General features: G+C 36.5%; 2 protein-coding genes across 4 annotated transcripts in view; one reads left to right on the top strand and one right to left on the bottom strand.

The window, feature by feature from the left end:
- BLNK (B cell linker) overlaps nt 1–5,175 on the bottom strand; it is a 93,842-nt gene extending 88,667 nt beyond the window's left edge. Inside the window, exons 1-2 of one of the 2 annotated variants that reach the window (XM_048945801.1) lie at nt 5,021–5,175; nt 416–478 (exon numbers count right to left, since the gene is read on the bottom strand). In XM_048945801.1, the coding sequence (XP_048801758.1) occupies nt 416–478; nt 5,021–5,095 (138 nt within the window). In that variant the 5' untranslated portion in view covers nt 5,096–5,175. The remainder of the gene's footprint in view (nt 1–415; nt 479–5,020) is intronic. The other variant, XM_048945802.1, reaches the window with a different exon arrangement.
- DNTT (DNA nucleotidylexotransferase) overlaps nt 1–20,246 on the top strand; it is a 267,418-nt gene that overhangs the window by 85,538 nt on the left and 161,634 nt on the right. The window contains exons 2-3 of one of the 2 annotated variants that reach the window (XR_007377188.1): nt 12,289–12,363; nt 14,896–14,999. The gene's annotated coding sequence lies outside the window, so the exon portion shown is untranslated. Of the gene's footprint in view, nt 1–12,288; nt 12,364–14,895; nt 15,000–18,934; nt 19,022–20,246 lie in introns of those variants that run through there. The other variant, XR_007377189.1, reaches the window with a different exon arrangement.

Consider the following 20,246-nt stretch of genomic DNA (forward strand, 5'->3'; position numbering starts at 1 on the left):
AATTTGTGGAATTGTGTACTAGTAATCATGCAGGTTTTAGGAAAAGCTTGTACATAAGCAATGGCTTTAAAATATATTTTTCTTAAAAACACCAAGAAATAACCAAACAACAAAACCCAGCAGTCGTGGAAGTTATATTTCATAAGAGACATTCCTGGCTACAGTAGAACATGGGTAAATACAGAGAGAAAATGTGCTACGTATCTGTGCTCTGTCTGAAGGGAAGGAAGGGGTGGCTGGGATTTGCAGTGCTTCAGTCAGGGAAGTAAATCAACACACCAAAATGGGAAGCTAGAGCAATAGACAAAGAAGTGCATATGTAGAATGAAAATGTCAGTAATTCCTGACACTGTAAGGAATACAAGACTTACATGAAATGCATTTGACTGGTACCTCTTGTAGAAGGTTTGCTTACCAAAAAATGAGATCCATCCATACCCAGTTTTTCTACGAGCACAGCAGATTCAGGCATTCCAAACTGAGGTGTAAGAAAAAGTAGAATTGAGTGTGGAACTTGAAATTTATGAAGAAGCTGATTAATATTTCCATGCTCAAATACTTATGGGTGTAGAAATATTTAGTATGGATAATTAAGAATACTGGGAAGAATAATAGCAATGCTTAGGAATAGGTAGTGACTTTCACATAAGAAGAGATAAAGCATTGTATTATTAGGGAGGGAAGATTTAGGTTGGATGTCAGGGGGAAATTCTTTACAGAGAGAGTGGTGAAGTGCTGGAACAGGCTGCCCAGAGAGGTTGTGGATGCCCTGTCCCTGAAGGTGTTCAAGGCCGGGTTGGATGAGGTCCTGCACAGCCTGGTCTTGTATTAAATGTGGAGGTTGGTGGCCCTGCATGTGGCAGAGGGGCTGGAAATTCATGATCCTTGAGGTGCCTTCCAAACCTGACCATTCTATTCTCTCTGTCTTTGCAAAGAAGGGATGAGGACTGAAGAAATAATGAATGTAAAGAGGAGACAAAATTAAGGAGCAGAAAATGTAACAAATAGAACAAAGAGCCCAACAGAAATAAACAATAGAGATTTAATTGCTGTAGAATGAGAAAAGGCCAAAATTAGACACAGGTGAAAAAGATTGGTTATGATTTAGCCCAAAAGTAATTGTAATCTCAGGAAATGGTTATACCCTGACTGCTGGAAACTGAGGCTGTTCAAGAAAGGGAGCTCTCCTGTTACATGCCTGTAAACCAACTGTGTATGCACCAGGAGAAGGAGACTGGGCAAGATGTGTCTTGCAGTTCCCATGACAGATGAGCACTGCCAGGAAAAAATTTAGGCTCAGAAACAGGATCTTTCTTCTGTAACGTGGTCATTTTTTCTTCCCCTACCCCCCAAGGAAAACTGATGTTGTTTATAATACAGATGAAACAGGGATAGTCAATAGTAGTATTTCTTTATGATAGTACCTAAATAGTAATTTGGGAAAAATAAATAAATTGGGCAGATTTATTATACTTTACTGAAATGCCTTAAAATTCTCACTTGTTGCTATATTGTGTTTTAGGTTGGTTTTGCAAAGAAATGGCAGGTGTATGTGGAAAGTGGGTAAAAACTGGTTTTTTTTTTTTTGTTAAGGAAGTGCCATTCTTGAAATGAGTTTGTGTTTGCAATGCTTAGTCAAATAATTCAGTCTGTATTTTAGTTCCATTAATGATGAATTTCAAGACAAATTCTATACATTCTTTAATTAGTTCTGATTTTTTTAATAGAGAGATTAAGGTTGGAAAGGACCACTAAGATCAGACAGTTTAACTACCAATCCATCACCACCAAACCCACTAGCCATGTCCCTCTGTACCATATCTCCACAGTTCTTGAACACCTCCAGAGACAATGATTCCACCATCTCTCTGAGCAGCCTGTGCCAATGCATAGCCACTCTGAGAAAGTGTTTTTTCTAATATCCAACCTGATTTCAACAACTGAGCTCCAGAAAGCTGTTAAATATCTGATCATGATGATCAAAAGGAAGACAGGTATTGGCTACCCTGCAATTTTTTGGAGAAGCTCGAAGACAGCATCCAGGTTTTTGGAGGATTGGGCCTGAACACTTGTTTGTTGTAATTGGGCAAATATGGTATTTAAACTGGAAATCTGTTCATCGTGGATTATAAATCATGGGGAAAAACTGTCATAATTGTCACATATGTATTAGTTCTTGGTGACTGTTTCCTATATTATAATTAAACTTCGTGGCAGTAATGGCCAACTCAGACACTAACAGAGAACATTAATGAAAATAGGTTATACTCATAGAAATACTTATGTCGATTTTCTAAAGTAATTCGTCAGTACAGAGGAGAACGATTAGGCCACATAGCAAATGGTCACCAAATAGATACAGTCTGTGCATAACATCGAATATCTGTGTAGTTGCAGTTACAGAGTAGATGCAAGACAAACACCATATCCATCACCATAAACTCTGCGTTTTCATCAGTGATGAACCTGAGTGACACATTCATAAAAATTTACACTAAAAAGGAGGTCCACTATTGCTATGCACTGCTGAAATGCACAGCCCACAGCCTCACTGTTCTCACATCCACTGTTTGGTCTCCATAAACGTTCATAATGGTCAATGAGTGTCAGTGGGTGATATTTTTCCTACATGGAGGAATTTGCTTCATACACTCTTCCATGTCTGATGCCATTTTGTCAGACAGCCCCTCTGCTACCATCTGTCCTACATCAATAAAATGTAATAGAATATTGGAAGGAAAGGTCAAAATGTGCTGCTATACCACCAACACCTGCTAGCATCTGTTATGGGTGAACCAAATGAAATAGGAGGCATTAATTTTGGAGCAGCTCTCATAGAATCTATTGGTTTAGGACTCCTAATTAAAGCTAGGCAGGATGTAAGGTATATATGTATGTATTCAATAACTCGGAATTTTTAGCTTCTGAGCAGAGCTCCCACTATCACCACTGCTGCAAATTAGAGCCTGAAATTTCAACTCAAACACTCAGGAAATGTGTTTCATTCCCTCCACAAGTGGCTTGCATGGATTCAGGTAAAAATACTGTGCTGGAGTCCTGGCAGAATCTGATATTTCGAGGTAACTTCACGTCACCATGACTTTGTTCCCTCTTTTTCAGCAAGCCCTGGCCTTGCAAGCTTTACATATGAATTACAGCCCAGGGTAGTGCACAAAACATACAGGTTTTTCTGCACTGAAAGAAGCAGATTTTTTCCTCAATGGAAAAGATAGCACACATAGAAGCAGTTGCAAGTTATCAAGAATATATAAAATGGAGCAAGCTCAGGTTGTAGAGGTAATCCCATTTATGGTATTTTTCAATTCCGAATGTTTGGTCCTGCAATCTGATCAGCAAGATTTTAGGGCTCATGTGCACATATAGCTGGTCTCTGGGGAAGTCTCTGGCAGCCCTGTGGCACTGGCTGTGGGGGCAGTGGTACTGCATCTCTTCATAACAGGTACTGGAGGCTCCTAGCTCCTAGCACTGGTCCTTGCTACACAGAACAGCCAAGAACCTGCTGTTGGCTATGCTGCAGTGATAGGATCACTTGTCTGCCTTAATTTGTGATGTGAATATAAGCATTAATAGCTTTTTACAAGGGTAGAAGAGAGAGGTTTTAAGTCTTCCACCTAGCAAGTCAGCAGTTACACTGTGCATGCTGATATTTCCTTGTAAGGCTCTGAGCTATAAAACAATTGTTATTAATTTTCTGTCTTGGTAATTAGAATCACTGTATCATCTATTAATTAGTCTGATTTCCTTTAAGCTACAAAGCCTTGAGCTAATTCTCCAACTAACTGTTCACAGTAATAAGCTCAAGAGTTTAGTTGTCACACTATCATATGGTATGAATTAATTCCTCCTAACAAGTCAGCTTTCTCAGACTGCGACCCACTTGTGGTCTGTCAGGATCAGGCAACTTTTTATTTTTTAAGTTTTTAAATGCATAAAAGTATGTATTTATGCCCAAGGCAAACATGGAAAGATAAATAAATACATGAACGTTTTAAACTTTGGCCAATTTTCTTTTGTGGTTACAAGTGGAACCAAGTATAGAAACACCTGATAACACACAGTTTTCCCCTCAAAAGATGTTAAGATGTTGCATGCTCCTTCAATTGAGAAAGATGAGAGCCTAGTAATGTTACATCCTAACTGAATGAAGCATTGCAAAGATTGGTACTTTTGCAGTTAGAAGTAGGATAAACTCCAGCTATATAGAGAAATTTTCTTTAAAAAAAAAAAGAAAAAAAAAAGAGAGAGATTATATTTATCAAAATGCAGTGAGTGGACTGATTGTACAGTTATATGTAGAAATCTAAAAGCTGAGTCATAGTATTAAATAGAAAGAGACAATCTTGAAATACTTGGTGCAACTCAGGTTGTTTTGCATACATTGGAACGGACACTGTATAGGTAGAAAAGTTCCAAGCAGACAAAGGAACGACTGAAGAAAAAGACCAAACTACCTTAAGGAAACATCTAGCAGCTACAGTGGGTATGTATGCACTGAGAAGAAAAGTCAAAGAGTTGGATTCTTACTCACAGGCTGCAAATTTTAAAGCAAAATTGAAATCGAAGATCTATGCTCATATTCGCTAAAATGGATATTTATTCTCATATATATATATAATATATATATATATAATCTAAAATGGGAACGATGGGAAAATTTGAGAGACGTTGCTTTATAGGTTGGGCAATACAATTGCAAATTTATATACATATATATATAATTGAGGGCATGAAATACCTCTTGTACCCTGAGCGATATTGCTGTGATCAAGCATATTATTATGACTGGCCATGTAGGAGATCGTAATTAGCAACTTCTGCCACAAATTTGGTTTCTATTAAAAAAAGGAGAACACCAAGAAAATAGCAGTATGTTCTCATGGGTGGCAATTGCTGACAAGTTTACTTTTATGGTAAGACGTCTGTACACAGTATCTGTTAAGACTTTCTGCTAGCTGAATATAGACTGAACTGTCTAAAGTGTTACATTGACATTCTGTACCTGTCTTAGGAGGTCTGCGACTTGAAAAGCTGTCCAGCTCTCACATTCCTCTTGAGATGGCAGTTTTGTGGCCATGTTGCTATCCAGAGAGGGAGACTTGATCTGTGCGAATAACACTGAGTTGCTTCACTGGTCTTTGAGCTGCTGTAGAAATCCTAAGAGGAAGTCCTTTCTGTATTTTTTTTTTCCTGTTTGCTCACTTAAAGTGAACGCCTTTAAAGAGCAGTTTAGGAAGTATCAACTTCCTAAAAAAAAAGAGTGACTTTTCAGTATAAGAAAGCTTTGTTGCATAATATCAGCATATGCAAATATCAGTTATTACTGAAATTGGGTAAGCAAATTCTGCTGAGATTCAGCATGTAAAATACTTCTGAGTCATCTGCATGTTTGTAGATCTAAATATGGAAACGGTTTTTCGTATCTGTTGCAGAAAGTATTAATGATAGCTATGCCTTGCCTACCTTGGACTCCTTAGTACAATAGCCTGAATGTGCCTTCAGATTGCATTTGGCTTACTTGTGTATTTTGACATATTGTGCTGCATTGTTTACATGGGAAAAAATAGATCTTAGTTACTCAAAGTTTACATCCATACTGCTACATGATGTAATTTGATTCTTTGTCTCAAGCCTGGGCACCATAAATTTGTATCAGTATGCAATAGTGGTCTGAAACTGTCCCAGCCCAGCCACCTACAGGAGCTGAATTCCTGCCCAATTGGCAACAATCCTCTGCCTCCTTACCTCTGACACCAGCTGCACTTCCAGTTGCAGAGCAGCAGCACAAGCAGCTCTCAAAGAGGAGGGGCAGGGTTCATAATCTAAAATGGGAACGATGGGAAAATTTGAGAGACATTGCTTTATAGGTTAGGCAATACAATTGCAAAGATGCAGCTGCTGAAACAAACTCAGATGATTTTTCTCAGCAGATATGAGTCACCTCAAGAGGAGAAATAACAAAGTTTTCATAAAAGACTGGAGACCAAGGAATATTATTTTCTTCTTTCCAGTTATTATTACTGTTTTATTTCCCTCTGCAAAATGGATTTTGGGCACGTGTTCAAAGGTTAAAATGGATTTCAGTGGGTCATTAGTTACCACTGAATGCTCTAAACACTTTTCTGTCTTGTTTCTTTGCAGAACATTGAATTTGGCAAAAACTCAGCAGCTGGAATTTCAGAAATGCAGAATTAAGATAGATCACCATTGCATCTTAAACTTTGCTTCCAGAGAATAGAAAATATAAGTGCCTAAGTGTGCACACTGTAAGAAAAGTTAAATTGAATTTTATAGTGTTTTGCTTGTGAGTTGTTCCAAGGCGGTGACATCGCCCTGGTGGATGGGAGATAGTGATGCTTTCTTCCACTGTGTGCAGGCCCAGGAGAAAGAGAAAATCTCCCCTTCAGAGATTTTGTCTGCTGAATTTCAGTGCAGGGGTGACTGTGTCAGTAGAAGGACCTTCATGTTCAGTGGAGGGGGGGGCAGCTGGGTGGGAGTCTTGTGAATTAAAAGTTTAATTATTGTTTGGAAGAAACTACAAAATAAGATGGTATCAGGTACAAAACATGAATAAACAGAGGTGCAGCAATGCTGTTATTTCCACATTACAGTTTGGTTACTGAGTAAGTGTATGCAGTTCTAGTTGAGAATATATTAGAGGCAGGCTAAACATGGATTTTGAGAGTAAAGAGGATGTTGCAATTCAATTCATGCTGCTAACAGTACCTGCTCTTATCTTTATTATGGCCCAGTATGCCAGTAGCATTTTCAGAAGTCGTGGCATGTGAGTAGATGTTAATTACCTCCTGTGATCATCCAATGCTGTGTTCATATGCTATATCCCAGTCCGCAGTGTGAGCTGAAGCCTTGTCCTGTTAGCTCACGCACCCTGCCACATCCAGCTCTTCTCCCATCCTGCTTCTTGCTTATTGCTCTGATCCCTGGAACAGTGACATTTGGCTAATTCTCCTGCCATTGCTTTTATTGATACTGCCAGGACTACATATTCTGGGCTTTCGGGATAGTACTCGCCTGAGGCCAGTATTTCTGCAGTTCTCCTCTCTCTGGGTGAGAGGGACATCTATTTGGGAGAGTCATGTACAGCTTTGGGGTCCCATAGGAGCTGTAGCAGAACTGGATGGAACACTAAGACTACAGTTTGTCAGAAATATTTTGCCATTTGTGTTTCAGTTGAATTAAAAACAATGTCAACAATTCAAACTTAAAAGAAGCAGGGATAAGGAGATGCTCATCTGAGAATCTGTAGCTAATCTCTGATGATGACACTAAGCGTTAGTTTGATCAGTAGTTTTCTTTCCTCAAGTGTATACAATGGAGATGGAGAATGTTATCACTTGCTTCCACTTACTTTCCATTAGCTCCAAGGGGATTATTTCAAGAATTTGGAGGACTCTATATCTTTTTACTCATTTTCTTTAGTGCTCTCATGTTACCTTATGCAGCAAACCAATTTTCATAGCCATCTAAGTAAATATATGCATATGAATACATACTGTCTGTGAAGGCTGTGATGGGGATATCTTAGCTTTCAGATTTCACCAGCTAAAGGATGGCCATGGTGTTTCTTTCAAAATTGCCAGAGCCCTACACACAACTTCCAAGCAAACTGTAGAAACTTGATTGAGAACCAAGACCAACCATGGGCAGAGCAAACTTACTCAATGCTGAGTACTCCTTTGATATGGCATGGACACTAGCTGACATAAAAAAGAGTTTAGTTATGTGTGCAGAGCATAGTCTGCTTGTATCTAATTGGAGACACTAACATTTTCTGTCAATACTTTGATTTTTCTACATTAAGAAATTTTATCTTTTTCTGGAGCCCACAGTGAAAATGACATCTGATTCAGATCTTTATCTTGCTATCCCTTGGGAAGCATAACATTTTAGAGGAATCTTAGTTAATGAACACATTTTAGACACCACATAATTTGACCATTCAACAGGAAATCATTCTCATATATAACTCCTACAAAAAGGAAGAATTCATACAATGTTACAGTATACATTTTTTTGTAAGCTGAAAGCTTTCTTTTTCCTTTCGTATGGAATGTGCTAGCCACAGAAGAGGCATGTTTTTATAGGCTACAGCTCCTTGGAGTTTCATAAAATGAGTTCTCAATTTGCAATTTTATAGAAATTGTTAATAAGCAGTATAGAAACTGTTTCTTAGATTATATCACCAGCGCTTCTTGCTAAATACAGTTATGTATTTTCAAGAACATAAACATTAAACATATTAGATTTAGTATAGAACTTTCAAAGTGAATGTCTGCTTTGGAAACAGCTTGTAGCTTCTGCACGCAACTTATTTTACTGGAAAACTACTCTCAGAAATATATACTTGGGAAAAGTCTTAGCTCAGTGACATAGTAATTCATGTAAAATAGAAAGCATTATAACTGATATATTTTATACACATTTTATACAAGAATAATGAAAAGAATATGACTTACAATACACTCTGTATTTTTCTTCTGTCAGGAACACATGTTGGAGTTGATTCTAAATAAGTTGAAGAAGCAGTTTCTCATGCCTGATCTTCTCCCTTAAATGCTCCCATATGTTTTTTGTTGTTATTAATGTGATGGACAGGCTTGACATTTGTGGTGGGTGGGAGGAATATATTCGTAAAATAAAAAAGTATCATAGACTGAGCAAGTTCACAGCTGGAATATAAAGGTTTACTGACAGCTATCTGCCTAGAAGTTTGATAAAATGTAGCTAATCAGTTTTGTCTGATAAAAAAACAGAATCAACAGAAATCACAGGGTCTGGAAGAGACCTTAGGAGATCCATGCAGGGCTTCAGCTGAGAGGCAGAATCAAGTGTTATAATTAGGGCTTATTGACTCAGTCTTAGAAATCAGTTGGATAATCTCCTTTTTTCTAGTTGTGAGGTCATAAGGTAGGACCAGGTTCATCACATTTTTAGGTGGCAGAGAAGGAGGAAGTATTTATATTCTGTGCTAGACTAGAAACTTTAAGAAAAAAGCCCATCAGTAGGAATACTTTCTGTCCAAGAATCAGATGGGTCTGAACTTGGACCTCCTCTCTTTCTTGAGGAAACAAACCCAATTTCTTCAACATTTCTTCCTAAGTGGTACTTTAGTTTATAAACTTGTTTAGCCTTTTGATTCTCAGCATTTTTTCAGTTTGGCTCCATCTGCAATTGCAAAATTGAAAATTAGGGTGGATTTACTGCTCCCAGTATACTGTTCTTAATCATGTTGTAACTGCTTCTGTCTCAGCTTAGATTAGAAGTGTCCTCATTACTAAAACATCTATGCAATTGACAAAATACTAAGTACAGTTTAAAGATGGAACAAATTCCTGTGGGATCCTGCTTGAAATACCATGTTTAAAAGAGGTTTCCAGATACAGTGGTGCAGCCTATCTTGAAGCTTGATGACATCCAAGAAAACCATATCCCTCAGACTTTCCTAAGACTGATTAACGCCACTGCAATATCAAGGAGGCTGTGGTTGTACAATGATTTGAAACCTGCTACCTTTAAAATACTTCTGCTGTATGCTGTTTGCTACAAAAACACCTTCTAAATTTATTTTATTATTTTTAAAATTTCACTTCCTTTTCAACCTGTTTCTAGTATGTATTCCCTGTCATTTCATCTGAATAGTAATTATTGCCAAATGCTTATTTTTCTTTTGTTTGCTTCCTTTGTAGCTCATGGTGGATATACAACATAAAATCATTGCCTTAAGGACAGTTGCACTTTGTATTATTGCTTATACTTCTAAAACCATGATTGTTGGTTTGACCCTCTCTTTGAATTTAGCAACAGATTCAGCCGTTATTCCAGACAGATTGCACCTATTCCTGTAACTATTTATTTGTAACCAGAATATTACACCTAGGTTTTTTGTTTGTTTGTTTGTTTTTAATCTTTTTGGAAATTCATGTTTTTAACTAGCTCAATAAAAAAACAAAAACAACCTGCTACAAAAGTGACATTGTTCACTAGAAATTCCCTTTGATTTTTTCTGAAGGCTGCTATTGATGCCATAGTGTTTGGTTGTGAAACTCTTCCCAAGTATGCAGTGTTCTCAGCTGTTCAACTGAGACACTTTTGATAATTGCATTTGTTTGAACACATTGGCAGATTCATGTCTACTCCTCTAGCATCATACTCTGGCCTGTACTGTTTGCCTTTACATTTCATAGCATTTCATTGTAGAACATGTCCTACTTGGAAAGTTCTCTGTGTGCTGACTATTCTGATAAAATATAGGAAATTAAGTACAAACATATTTCCATCAGGCAACATTTGAATACATTAAAATCTAGTGAGTAACTTTCAAAACAGAAATAAAATATTATTTTAGTGTCTTGTCTTATTATTTAAATAATATTCCTAGGCAGCATAGATTTGAAAAGCTGCAGCTGATGCTTAATTTTTTTTTTTTTAATGAATTTTGTTAGTATACAGAATTCTTAAACACTATTGATATATTTGAGGTTTGTACCTTGATATGTATAGAAGATCTTTCACCATGCGCATGACATTTAATAGCACATAGATGGAAAAAAATGTTAATATTTAAACTCTCAGTGAGCATACTAATGCATTATTGCATGGTCTTTTACAGTGGAAGATCTCAACAAAAGGTTGATCCTGTATGCACTGAAGACCTGCCATGAAGTTAGTATAATAGTCAGTGTTTTTATTTTATGCTGTATCTGCTTCTCAGGTGCAGGCACTTGCACACGCTTGCATTTTACACCTTCTATGTGTGGTAGTCTTTGGAACAGCTTTTGGTATTTTCTTACACCCAGGCAGCAAACAGCAGTTACAGTGATTTCTGCAGTGAATTAGTATTGAGGTCACTGAGCTGTTAGAAGCAGAAAACTGAAAAATTTCATGGACAGCAGACTCTGGAGTCACAACTGTCATTTATTTTTGGGACACTGTAGTAAGAAGAAATTTAAGTTACATCATGGAAAATAGAATTGCTTCTGTTGTGAATGGGATCTTCCATTCAGCATGCAACTTCAGAGAGGAAGGATTGCATTCCTTCCATGCTGGGGATCTTTGTTGGAAGCATTAATGCAATGCTGAAGCTCTAGAATGTAGCACTGTAAGAGTATCACCATAGAGCACTATATACATTGTGTATAGCATATATATTGTATATACTGTATAGCATTGTGCTACAATGTAATATTATGATATAGTATTTCTGTGCTATCAACATGCAGATTTCATTAAAAAATAAATGTACTGTATGTGCTTCACTGAATTCATTCAAGTCATGACTTTATTTCTCCTTTGTACCTGGAACAATTGAGACAGAACTAGGCAGAAAAAAATAACTGGATTTGGGAACGGAACACTACAGGACCTTTCTGCAGGACAGCAGAATGTCTGAAGGAAACTGAAGTCAATTGTATGAAAGAGGGAAGATCTTGAAACAGAAACTGTGATACAGAGTTATTTGGGCAAGATGTTTATTGCTTGCTGTAACGGAGTGTTTGAAAGGAAGGAAACAGAAAATTGTGGTTTTGTGGAGATGAGTTTTCTGGGAAGCATGTTACTGTGATGAAAAAGAAATTGAGAGGTGTGTGTGTGTGTCAGCTGGCCAGCACCTACATGCTGTTTGGACCGAAGCTGGGCAGAACTCCTCCCTACTTCCAGTCAACAGAGTCCTGAGAATTAAATAGGAAAAATGATCTTTTGAGATTAAGTAAAGACAGAAAAAGAGGACTTCAAAAGGTGAGGGGATTTTCACAAGATGGACAGACAAATTGAAGGGAATGGACAAAGGCAAGGTGTGAACAAATGGTATTGTGCAAATGATTAATAAAATGCGACTGGAGGTGATGGGAAGACAAGCTGTTACAAGTTAAGAATTTTTCTCAAGTTTCCTAGATTCATAAATAGAGTGTCACATCTTGTGTCCTTAACCTCTTTACACAGATAGAAGTTGTAAGTGTGGAGATTATTGGGCAGTCAAGAGACTTTGGGCAGAGAGAGGATATGATAAAATTTCAATAAATTGGGAGATATATATATATTTAATTAAGATATATATGTTTATGTAAATTTATATGTATATGTAAAAGTATATATTATAAGAATGATTTTAGGTGATATCAGTGTATTTAAAAATATTACTGTTTCACCAGTCTTAATGAAAAGATGAGCTAATATTCAGGTGGATTCAGACTAGTATCTCAATTCTGATTATTAGCTAGTATTTCCTTTGTTTTTTATTCCCTCTGCATATAGGACTGCACTGCTGAGCTTTACAAGATATTAAACTGCATACCAGTGGGAATAGACACTTTCTGTTTTCCTTAAGTGGTGAGTGACTTAATTCTCTGTGATCTAAAACATACGAAGAGAGGAGAAATATATATATGTTTTGCCCACTAGTGCAATTTTTTATATAATAGTTTTACATTTTTGAAAGTACCTCAAAAGCAGCCCTACCTCAGAAATCTGTGCCTATTTTCAAAGTAGATTGGATGCATGATGTGAATGGGATTTTGATAATGTTACCTATATTCCTGATAAATTGATGTTTGACTATTTCGATTCAGTGAAAAGTCAGTGGGAGTTGCTTATGCATAACCTTCATGAGCTCATTCCTTTGTTATTAAAAAGAAATGAAATGAGAACTTAAACATTAATTTTTTTTCCCCCACAATAAATGTCAGGTTGATTAAAACTTCAACATTGACCTTCAGAGCAGTGAGATTTGACAATAATGTGATTATCTTCTGAGGTCAGAAGTTACAAATCAGATGAAACTAATGCATTTAATCCTCAACAGTTTGTGCATTCTGCACAACAACGCATACCTCATTTGCCATGTCTTTTCCACTGTCCTGTGCATCGTCTATTATTTCCGTCCGTGATTCTGTACCTCTCCATTATTGGCAGACTACAGTAAACAATTGAATTCTCTGGCAATTCTCACCTTTTATTTAGCTATGCTTCAGTTCATTACCAAAACATTTAATGTGCTTATAGGTGTGACTGGCATAAATGAAAGAACAGCTCTTGGGACATACATCAGCCCTTTATACCTGTTCCAGCAACGTGAAATGGAATGGCCCATCATTTATCAGTGATGACAGATAATTTAATGTTTTTGTAAAATGGTCACTCTTAACTGTAGCTTATCTCTACTCTTATCTGTTGACAGGGATGCCTGACCTTAGTTTAGTTTGATTTAGAGGCATAGGAGTAATTTTATCATGTACAGTGAGCACTGAATGCAAGTACTGGTGCTCCTTATCACAGCAGTGAGTTGATACCATCAGTGTTACTTAAACTGTGAGCTCTTGTATTTCTTTCAACAATTTGCAAAGGGCTTACATCAGTTTCTAGAGGCACATTTTTGTTTCTATTTTTAAAGAAAGCTCAATAACATGTTAGAGATAACAACCAAATAGTTTCTGAGATTTTGTATAGAAAGAAAAAAATTAAAAAATCACTTTTTTTCTGCAGAGCAAATCTTGATAAATCAATGCAGGCTCAAGCAATGCTTAAATTGAAATTCTGGGAAACTGAAGTGCTGAAAACTGTTTTGCATAGAAAAGGAGTCAGTGGAGATTCCATTCTGGATTGACCAAGCTCAGGAAGCTCAAGACGTTGCAAATAATGTTTCCTATTTTCACCACAGATGTATTATGATCAGCTCTTTCCTCTCATTGCCTCTTTCGCGGTGTGCAAAAGCCTGAGTCAGCACTCTGCAAGAGCAGAACTGAGGAAGAGCTAGGCCAGAAGGGATGCAGTATTTTCTAAGGGAGTTTCTCTCAGATTAATCACTTTCAGGTTCCCTATCTGTTTTCCAGAAAGTGCACATAGGTTCTTGTCAAGAGCCTTTTTCAAATGAAAGTAGGACGAAGTGCACCATTCCTGTTCAGGTAACAACAAACTTCTCCAGTTAACACCTGCTATTAACTCCAAGTCTAGAATCTTCTTAATATCTGTGCAACTGTGCATAAATTAATTTGAGAGTACTCATCCTGAAATAGTAGACTGTTCAAATGTAATATCAAAAAGAGCAAGGTGGAAAGGTAGCATTTGATATAAAATTTCTCAGCGTTATTAGGTAGTTTCATAGCAGTAGAAGAATTTAAAGGTGAAGAGTGTATTTCATGGATGTTCAGAACATTATAGCAGGAGAAAACTTGGCAGGAATAAGCCTTGCTACTTCAGAAAATTGCCAGATTTTTTAAGACCTATTCATAAAATATACACCTAATAAAATAATTTGTTTTGCAGGACTGTCTTTGTTTGAAAACTTGGAAAGCAAAATCAAGTCAACTACATGAATTGAGTTTACCCTCTGAAGCACTGTTAGATTCTTCTGCATCCTTAAATGCACATGTAGACAACAGTTTTTTAGATTCTCTCTTAAGCTCCCAAAGGAGATTAAAAATGTATTAGAAAAAAATTTGCATTAGAAATTATTTATCAAATGACCTATGGGAATATTGCTATTGAGGCTTAAATTTTGTGAAGGGATCTTAGGAGGTTTTTGCCTAATTCCCCAGTGGATAGTATCTATGTGATTGTTTGCACACTTGGAGTGTTCTGATATATGTTCTAAATATATATATTTGTATATTCTACATTCTCTCTCATAAAACATACTGCAGGCAATTATTAATCTGATTATTTTGTTTAGAGATCTAAATTGCAAATCCACCCATGGACAAACCCCCTTCTTCTTATAAACTGAATAAACAAAGATAGAAGCCTTATCAGAAAGGATGCCTTTAACAAACCATTTTATCAAAATAACCCCAAAACTACCCAGTTAAACATCAGGCAGCAGAAATTAAATGAATTGAAATTTATGTGCTTTGCTTAACATTACAGGGTCTTCTGGGCGGAGTCAGTAATTGCCTTTCTTTGAAGTTGTCAGCTGAATTCTGAAGACATTGCAAGAGAGCAGTGTGCTTTGCTGGGCCAAGAGCACAAAGGTACACATCATTGTTAATGAATGCTTTTCAGCACACTTTGAGATTAAGAGTTGGAGCAAACAGGGAGGATAAATGGATTGATGGTAAATACAGATTTCACTTGTTGAATAACATTTCAGATAAGGATATCCACATATACTTTTTCCTCCTTTTGAAACATGATGGGAATGTTGTACAACATGGAAAGTGTGTTCCCTGGACTAATTTTGAATGTGTATTTCAATACATTCCCTGTTCTATGATGTAACACAAACTACACTAAGGAATAAGATATAGTTGGTTACAGCAGGTGAAATATCCTGTGTTTTAAGTCAGTGCTGTGAGAAAGATAGGAACATAGGAAGATTTTCTGAATAGTGAAAATCATTTTATGTTGGAAGGCTTTTAACCTAGTTCAGCTGTGATCGTACTAAAGCTTTATTCTAAAAAAGTAGTACAGTGATGTTGAAAATCTATATGCTGTGAAACTACTAGTCTTTAAAATAGAATGATTGATTTTGAAGGGAGAGTAGTGAACTCAGATTGATATTTTTCTTATCAGTGAAGATACTCTTTCAGGTAAAGGGTAAAGGTGGCTGTGGCTGCATGTATGTGTTAAACGGCTCTTCACACTTCTTTAGGAACATTTGTTGCATACCACTTCAAAGATATTTAACTCTGCTACATTTGTTTCTCGGAGAACTAACAAATGCAATTTGAAATACTTTATGTCAGTAGCAAAGGTTCTATCAACATTGCAGATACGTAATTATAGTCCAAAATAAATCCCAAGAAGAGAATGTTGGTAAACCAACTCTGATTTAATGAGATTATTTATTATATTTATTTCTGAAGCTTAACAGTGGTGTTCAAGAAAAAAATTCAAGGCAAAACAATACATAATAATCTGCAATTGCAGACAGTTTGCAGGTGCAAATATCTGCAATCACATGACTTGTTGGAACTGTTTCTAGAATGAGTTGTAATGGTATAGCCTAACTAAACTCTGATGATGTAAGTACAGTTAGAGATTAATCAAGAGAAATATAAAGCATTTCAATGCCATGCTATAACAGACCTTGAAAGGGAGTACATAACAACTATGTTGAGGTGTTACACATTGGGAATAGAAAGACTGAAAGCAGGAGCTGAATGTAGGTAAACCCTACAATTCTTATTGGCTATGACAATATATTTACTAAGAGAAGACTTCATATCTTTAGACGTAGAACAATCAAGTCGCTCTGTGTATATATAAAATCAACCAGTAAATGCCCTACTGAACCAGAATAGATAGAGTTACACAAACAGAATGGTGTTTACATAAACAGAATGTTTTTTGGTTGCTTGGAAAGATGTCTGAATATTTCTTCTTTATTTGGCTGGCTGGTCAATTTATTAAGGGTGAATTTGGGGATGTCTACACATAGAAATTTACAAATTCATTTTCTTTCCCATATCAAGACATGAAACATATGGTCTGTCTGTAACTTAACCACAGATAGTTGATGTGATTCTTTTATATTAATGTTGTTTACTAAAAGAGCTTTGTTACCACTGTAACTGAGATAGGAATCTAGGCCACAGTACACATTCATGCAGAAGACATTTGCAGCTGTAGTGTAGTTGGCAGTTCATCAATTTGTTTTGAGATCTGTGGAGAAAAAAAAAAAAAACAAACTGTGCAGATTAAAAGCAAGATATAAGATAGTGCTTTTTTTTTTTTTTTTTTCCTAACTGACACTTCATATCAAGAGGGCTTAATGTGACAGCTGACTGCCAGTTTATCCTAGGAAATTTTATGTGGAAGACAACAGTAGAGGAACATGCTGGAATAATACCACACATTCTAAAAAAAATTTTACACTTCGTGTTTTATTTGAAATTAACAAAATTTAATCAAGCAAGTCATAGTTGCTGAACTTAGATAGAATTCTTATATTCCCTAGATTGTAGGTGAAATTTTTGCACTGAAATAATGATCCCAATCATTCAATCATTCACTTTACAACTCTTCTATTTTGGTTTATTGTTTAAACATTTGCTGGGTAAAATAGTGCCACATCTGACACTGAAGAGTGTCAGGTCCTTTGCTTAAATTTATTTCCATTCTATGGACAAAATGAATGGGCATATAAGGTTCAGTTACAATGTATGAGATTAGTGCCAGAAGAATTTATACTTAGAACAAATCCCAAGAGAGACATTAAACAGATGTGATTAGTATCAACATTTCTGTGATGCGTATAAGGGTCTTATGAGTCATCAGACAGGAATTTCTGTCACTTCTTAAAAAAAAAAACAAACATGGGACATGTGCAGCCATACAATAGAAATCTTGGTATAATACTCTTGCCTAGATATTGTGGTAACATATAGTTGGATATAAAGTAAAATGTGTCTCAGATTAGTATGCCTTCAGCCACCAAATCCTACAGGAAAATGTTTCTGTCCTGAATAACTGAACTTATAGGGCTGCTGTCTCCAATGAAGCAGTGCCAATTAAATCATAAAAGTTTGCATCTTCAAGCATTTGATCAACTCACAAATTGTTGTTAAACATGCAGTCACAGAGGAAATAAAATGTACATACACATGTGCATGCACAAGTCCACAGGTACAAGGCACATTCTTTCTGCATCACTTTTATCTAGGTTTTTTTTTTTTTTTTTTGTGAGCTCTCACTTATTTAGACTTATGAAAAATGTAAATGAATCCCACATTAATGTAAAAGGTTATTTTTTTCCTTCTTGAGTTAAATTTTCTGAAGCAGAAATAATCCAGAAGCTGGCCTTAAATCAAGAATGAAAATGGAAACAACTCACTGTGGAAACCAGAATATTGATCTTATTTGCCTTTTTCCCAAAGTCTTGAAATAGAGATTTATAGATTCACAGATGTTAGGTTGCAAGTAACTTACAGACATTATAGAGCGTGACCTTTTACATCACAGAAATGATTTCTGTAAATAAATTTCTGATTTATACCCTATGACTATGATTGAACTAGAATATATAGTTCATAAAATGATCCGGTCTTTATAAATATTTGCCAGTGTTAGCAAGTGTGCCACAATCCAGCTGCACAGAAATTGCTGGAGGTAAAGGGATCATATCTGCCATGTGCTTCTGGTGAAAGCTTAAGTTTACCATTACTGGTATGTGTTATCCCCTATCCATCTGAATACAAGTAAATCCCATTATGAATTATCTTGATATACTAAATATGATTGGTAAAAAATTAAGATCACATCTAAAGAAATTGTTGCACCTTCCTTAACTTTCTTATGTTAGAGAGAAGAAAAGACAGCAATTCTCCCGGCTGCCACTCTAAACATGGAGTTCAGTGCTGTTACAAAAATCCAGCGAAAGTCAGAGGTCCAATATTTATTACATGTGGAGTTTTGGGTTGCTTTCCCAGCTTATCAGTGTTTCTTCTGACTCACTACCTGTTCTGAGGTTCATGTTACTTATGATCATTTAGGACTCAGATTTTACAGAAACTTAGTAAAAGCAGTTAATATCACCAGCAGAATGAGGTGAAATACAGCAGCGATACCATGTCCTTACAGACACTGTACCCAATAACTTTTCTCCAACAGTGTCACTGTTTTGCTAAATTCAGCAAAATTTCCTCTGAGATGTTTAGCTAAGGCAGGGGCATCTCTGCTGACTTATGTCTTTTAATGATCCTTTGGAGAATAGAGACATTTCTTTTTAGTGAATTCTAGCTATTTAACAGCACCAGCATTTGTAGAGGGTCTGAAACCTGTGTTATACTACAGAAAAATCTGAAAAATAGCTCTGGAAGAAGAAAAATGAAAACGTGCTTTAGAGGAAATACCGAGTCATGGCTTGAAGCACTGATTGAGTACCTGGTAGGAAGGCAGGGCCAATCCAGGGGAGCTCAGGTGCATGCAATGCCCCTGAGTGAGCAGAAGGAGCGGAGCCAGGATTCACCTCTTTCCAGACCTCATTTAAGGGTTGGCGGTGGAGGTGAGGGTGTCTTGCTGGAGATTGCTGCTTACCTGAGGCCTTCCAAATGTGAGTGCATTTTCTTTGGTTTGTTTGTTTGTTTGTTTGTTTGTTTTTCTTTCCTCCTGTCCAAGGCTGCTGTGTTTGGTCATAATCTCATTTGTTGCAATGAACAGACTTTGCTACCCCGCTATTATTAAGCACAGTGTGCTTCCCATCACGTTGTAGTGTTACAATGTTTAAAACTTTGTTTTAAGATTTGTGATTCTTTGCTTTTTATTTAAAAAAAAATGTATTTAGGAATAACAATAGTCTTGAGTGTAACTCTAAATTTTTCTATAAAGCAAGGAATTAGGAGAAACAAAACATACAAAAATATTTTCAGGTTGCCTGGCTTTACTTCGTGCTAAATCCTTTAATTTAAAGTGAAAGTGATTATTTTTAGATAAATGATGAAAGGAGTTTCATTTCTGGTTGAACAGTCACTTTCAGTTACAGAAAAGCCTTTTGTTTTCATTTAGTTCTGCCTTTTCCAATCAGTATACAAACACACTTCTATCAGCAATTGCTCAGCAAATGAACTGAAAACATCTTGTTTAGCTGCTTGTGCTTCTATCTCTATGTGTATTCTTCTGGATTCAGTATAAACTACTTGCCAAAATGAATGCGGAAGTTTGCTTGAGAACTTTACATTCCAGCCTACCGGGGTCATTTTACAGGATAACGAAAGGGTGTTAAATTAAAGAGGGGATGTGAAAAAGCTCAGCTAAGAGTTCTGTGGAGGGGAACTTTTCTTCATGTGACTGCAAGACTAGACCAGGTGGCTTCTTTGGAGTCAGGTCTGATTTCAGTCTGGCAAACATTGTTAGCTCAGACACAGCTGTTACCTCCTCACATCTGACACTCTTACAGTACCTGAAAAGACTCTTAATTGGCACAGAAATTGATTAACCCTAAACCCATTTAGCAATGCAGGTAGATAATCTGGTACTCCTGACCTCCATTACCTTTGAGGTCTGCATGCCTATGTCTGCTTGCTCAGAATGTTCAAGTTTTTCAAGTTCTACTTTAGTTCAAAGTCAGGTGTGGTGGCTGCCTTCTTTTGGGTTAGGTATTTTATACAAAGGCTGAGCTGTAAGTTCAGACTTTCCACTGTACAGTTGAGTTGAGAGTGACATAGTGTTTGTAAATCCACCTGATACACTCACTGTATATTTAGAGTAGTTTAATTTTTCGACTGTAATGTTCTATCATTTTTTTCTAATCATTGTTACTCAATGAGTCTTCTAAGTAG

The sequence above is a fragment of the Lagopus muta genome, chromosome 5 (assembly GCF_023343835.1).
Source record: "Lagopus muta isolate bLagMut1 chromosome 5, bLagMut1 primary, whole genome shotgun sequence".
Lineage (NCBI taxonomy): Eukaryota > Metazoa > Chordata > Aves > Galliformes > Phasianidae > Lagopus > Lagopus muta.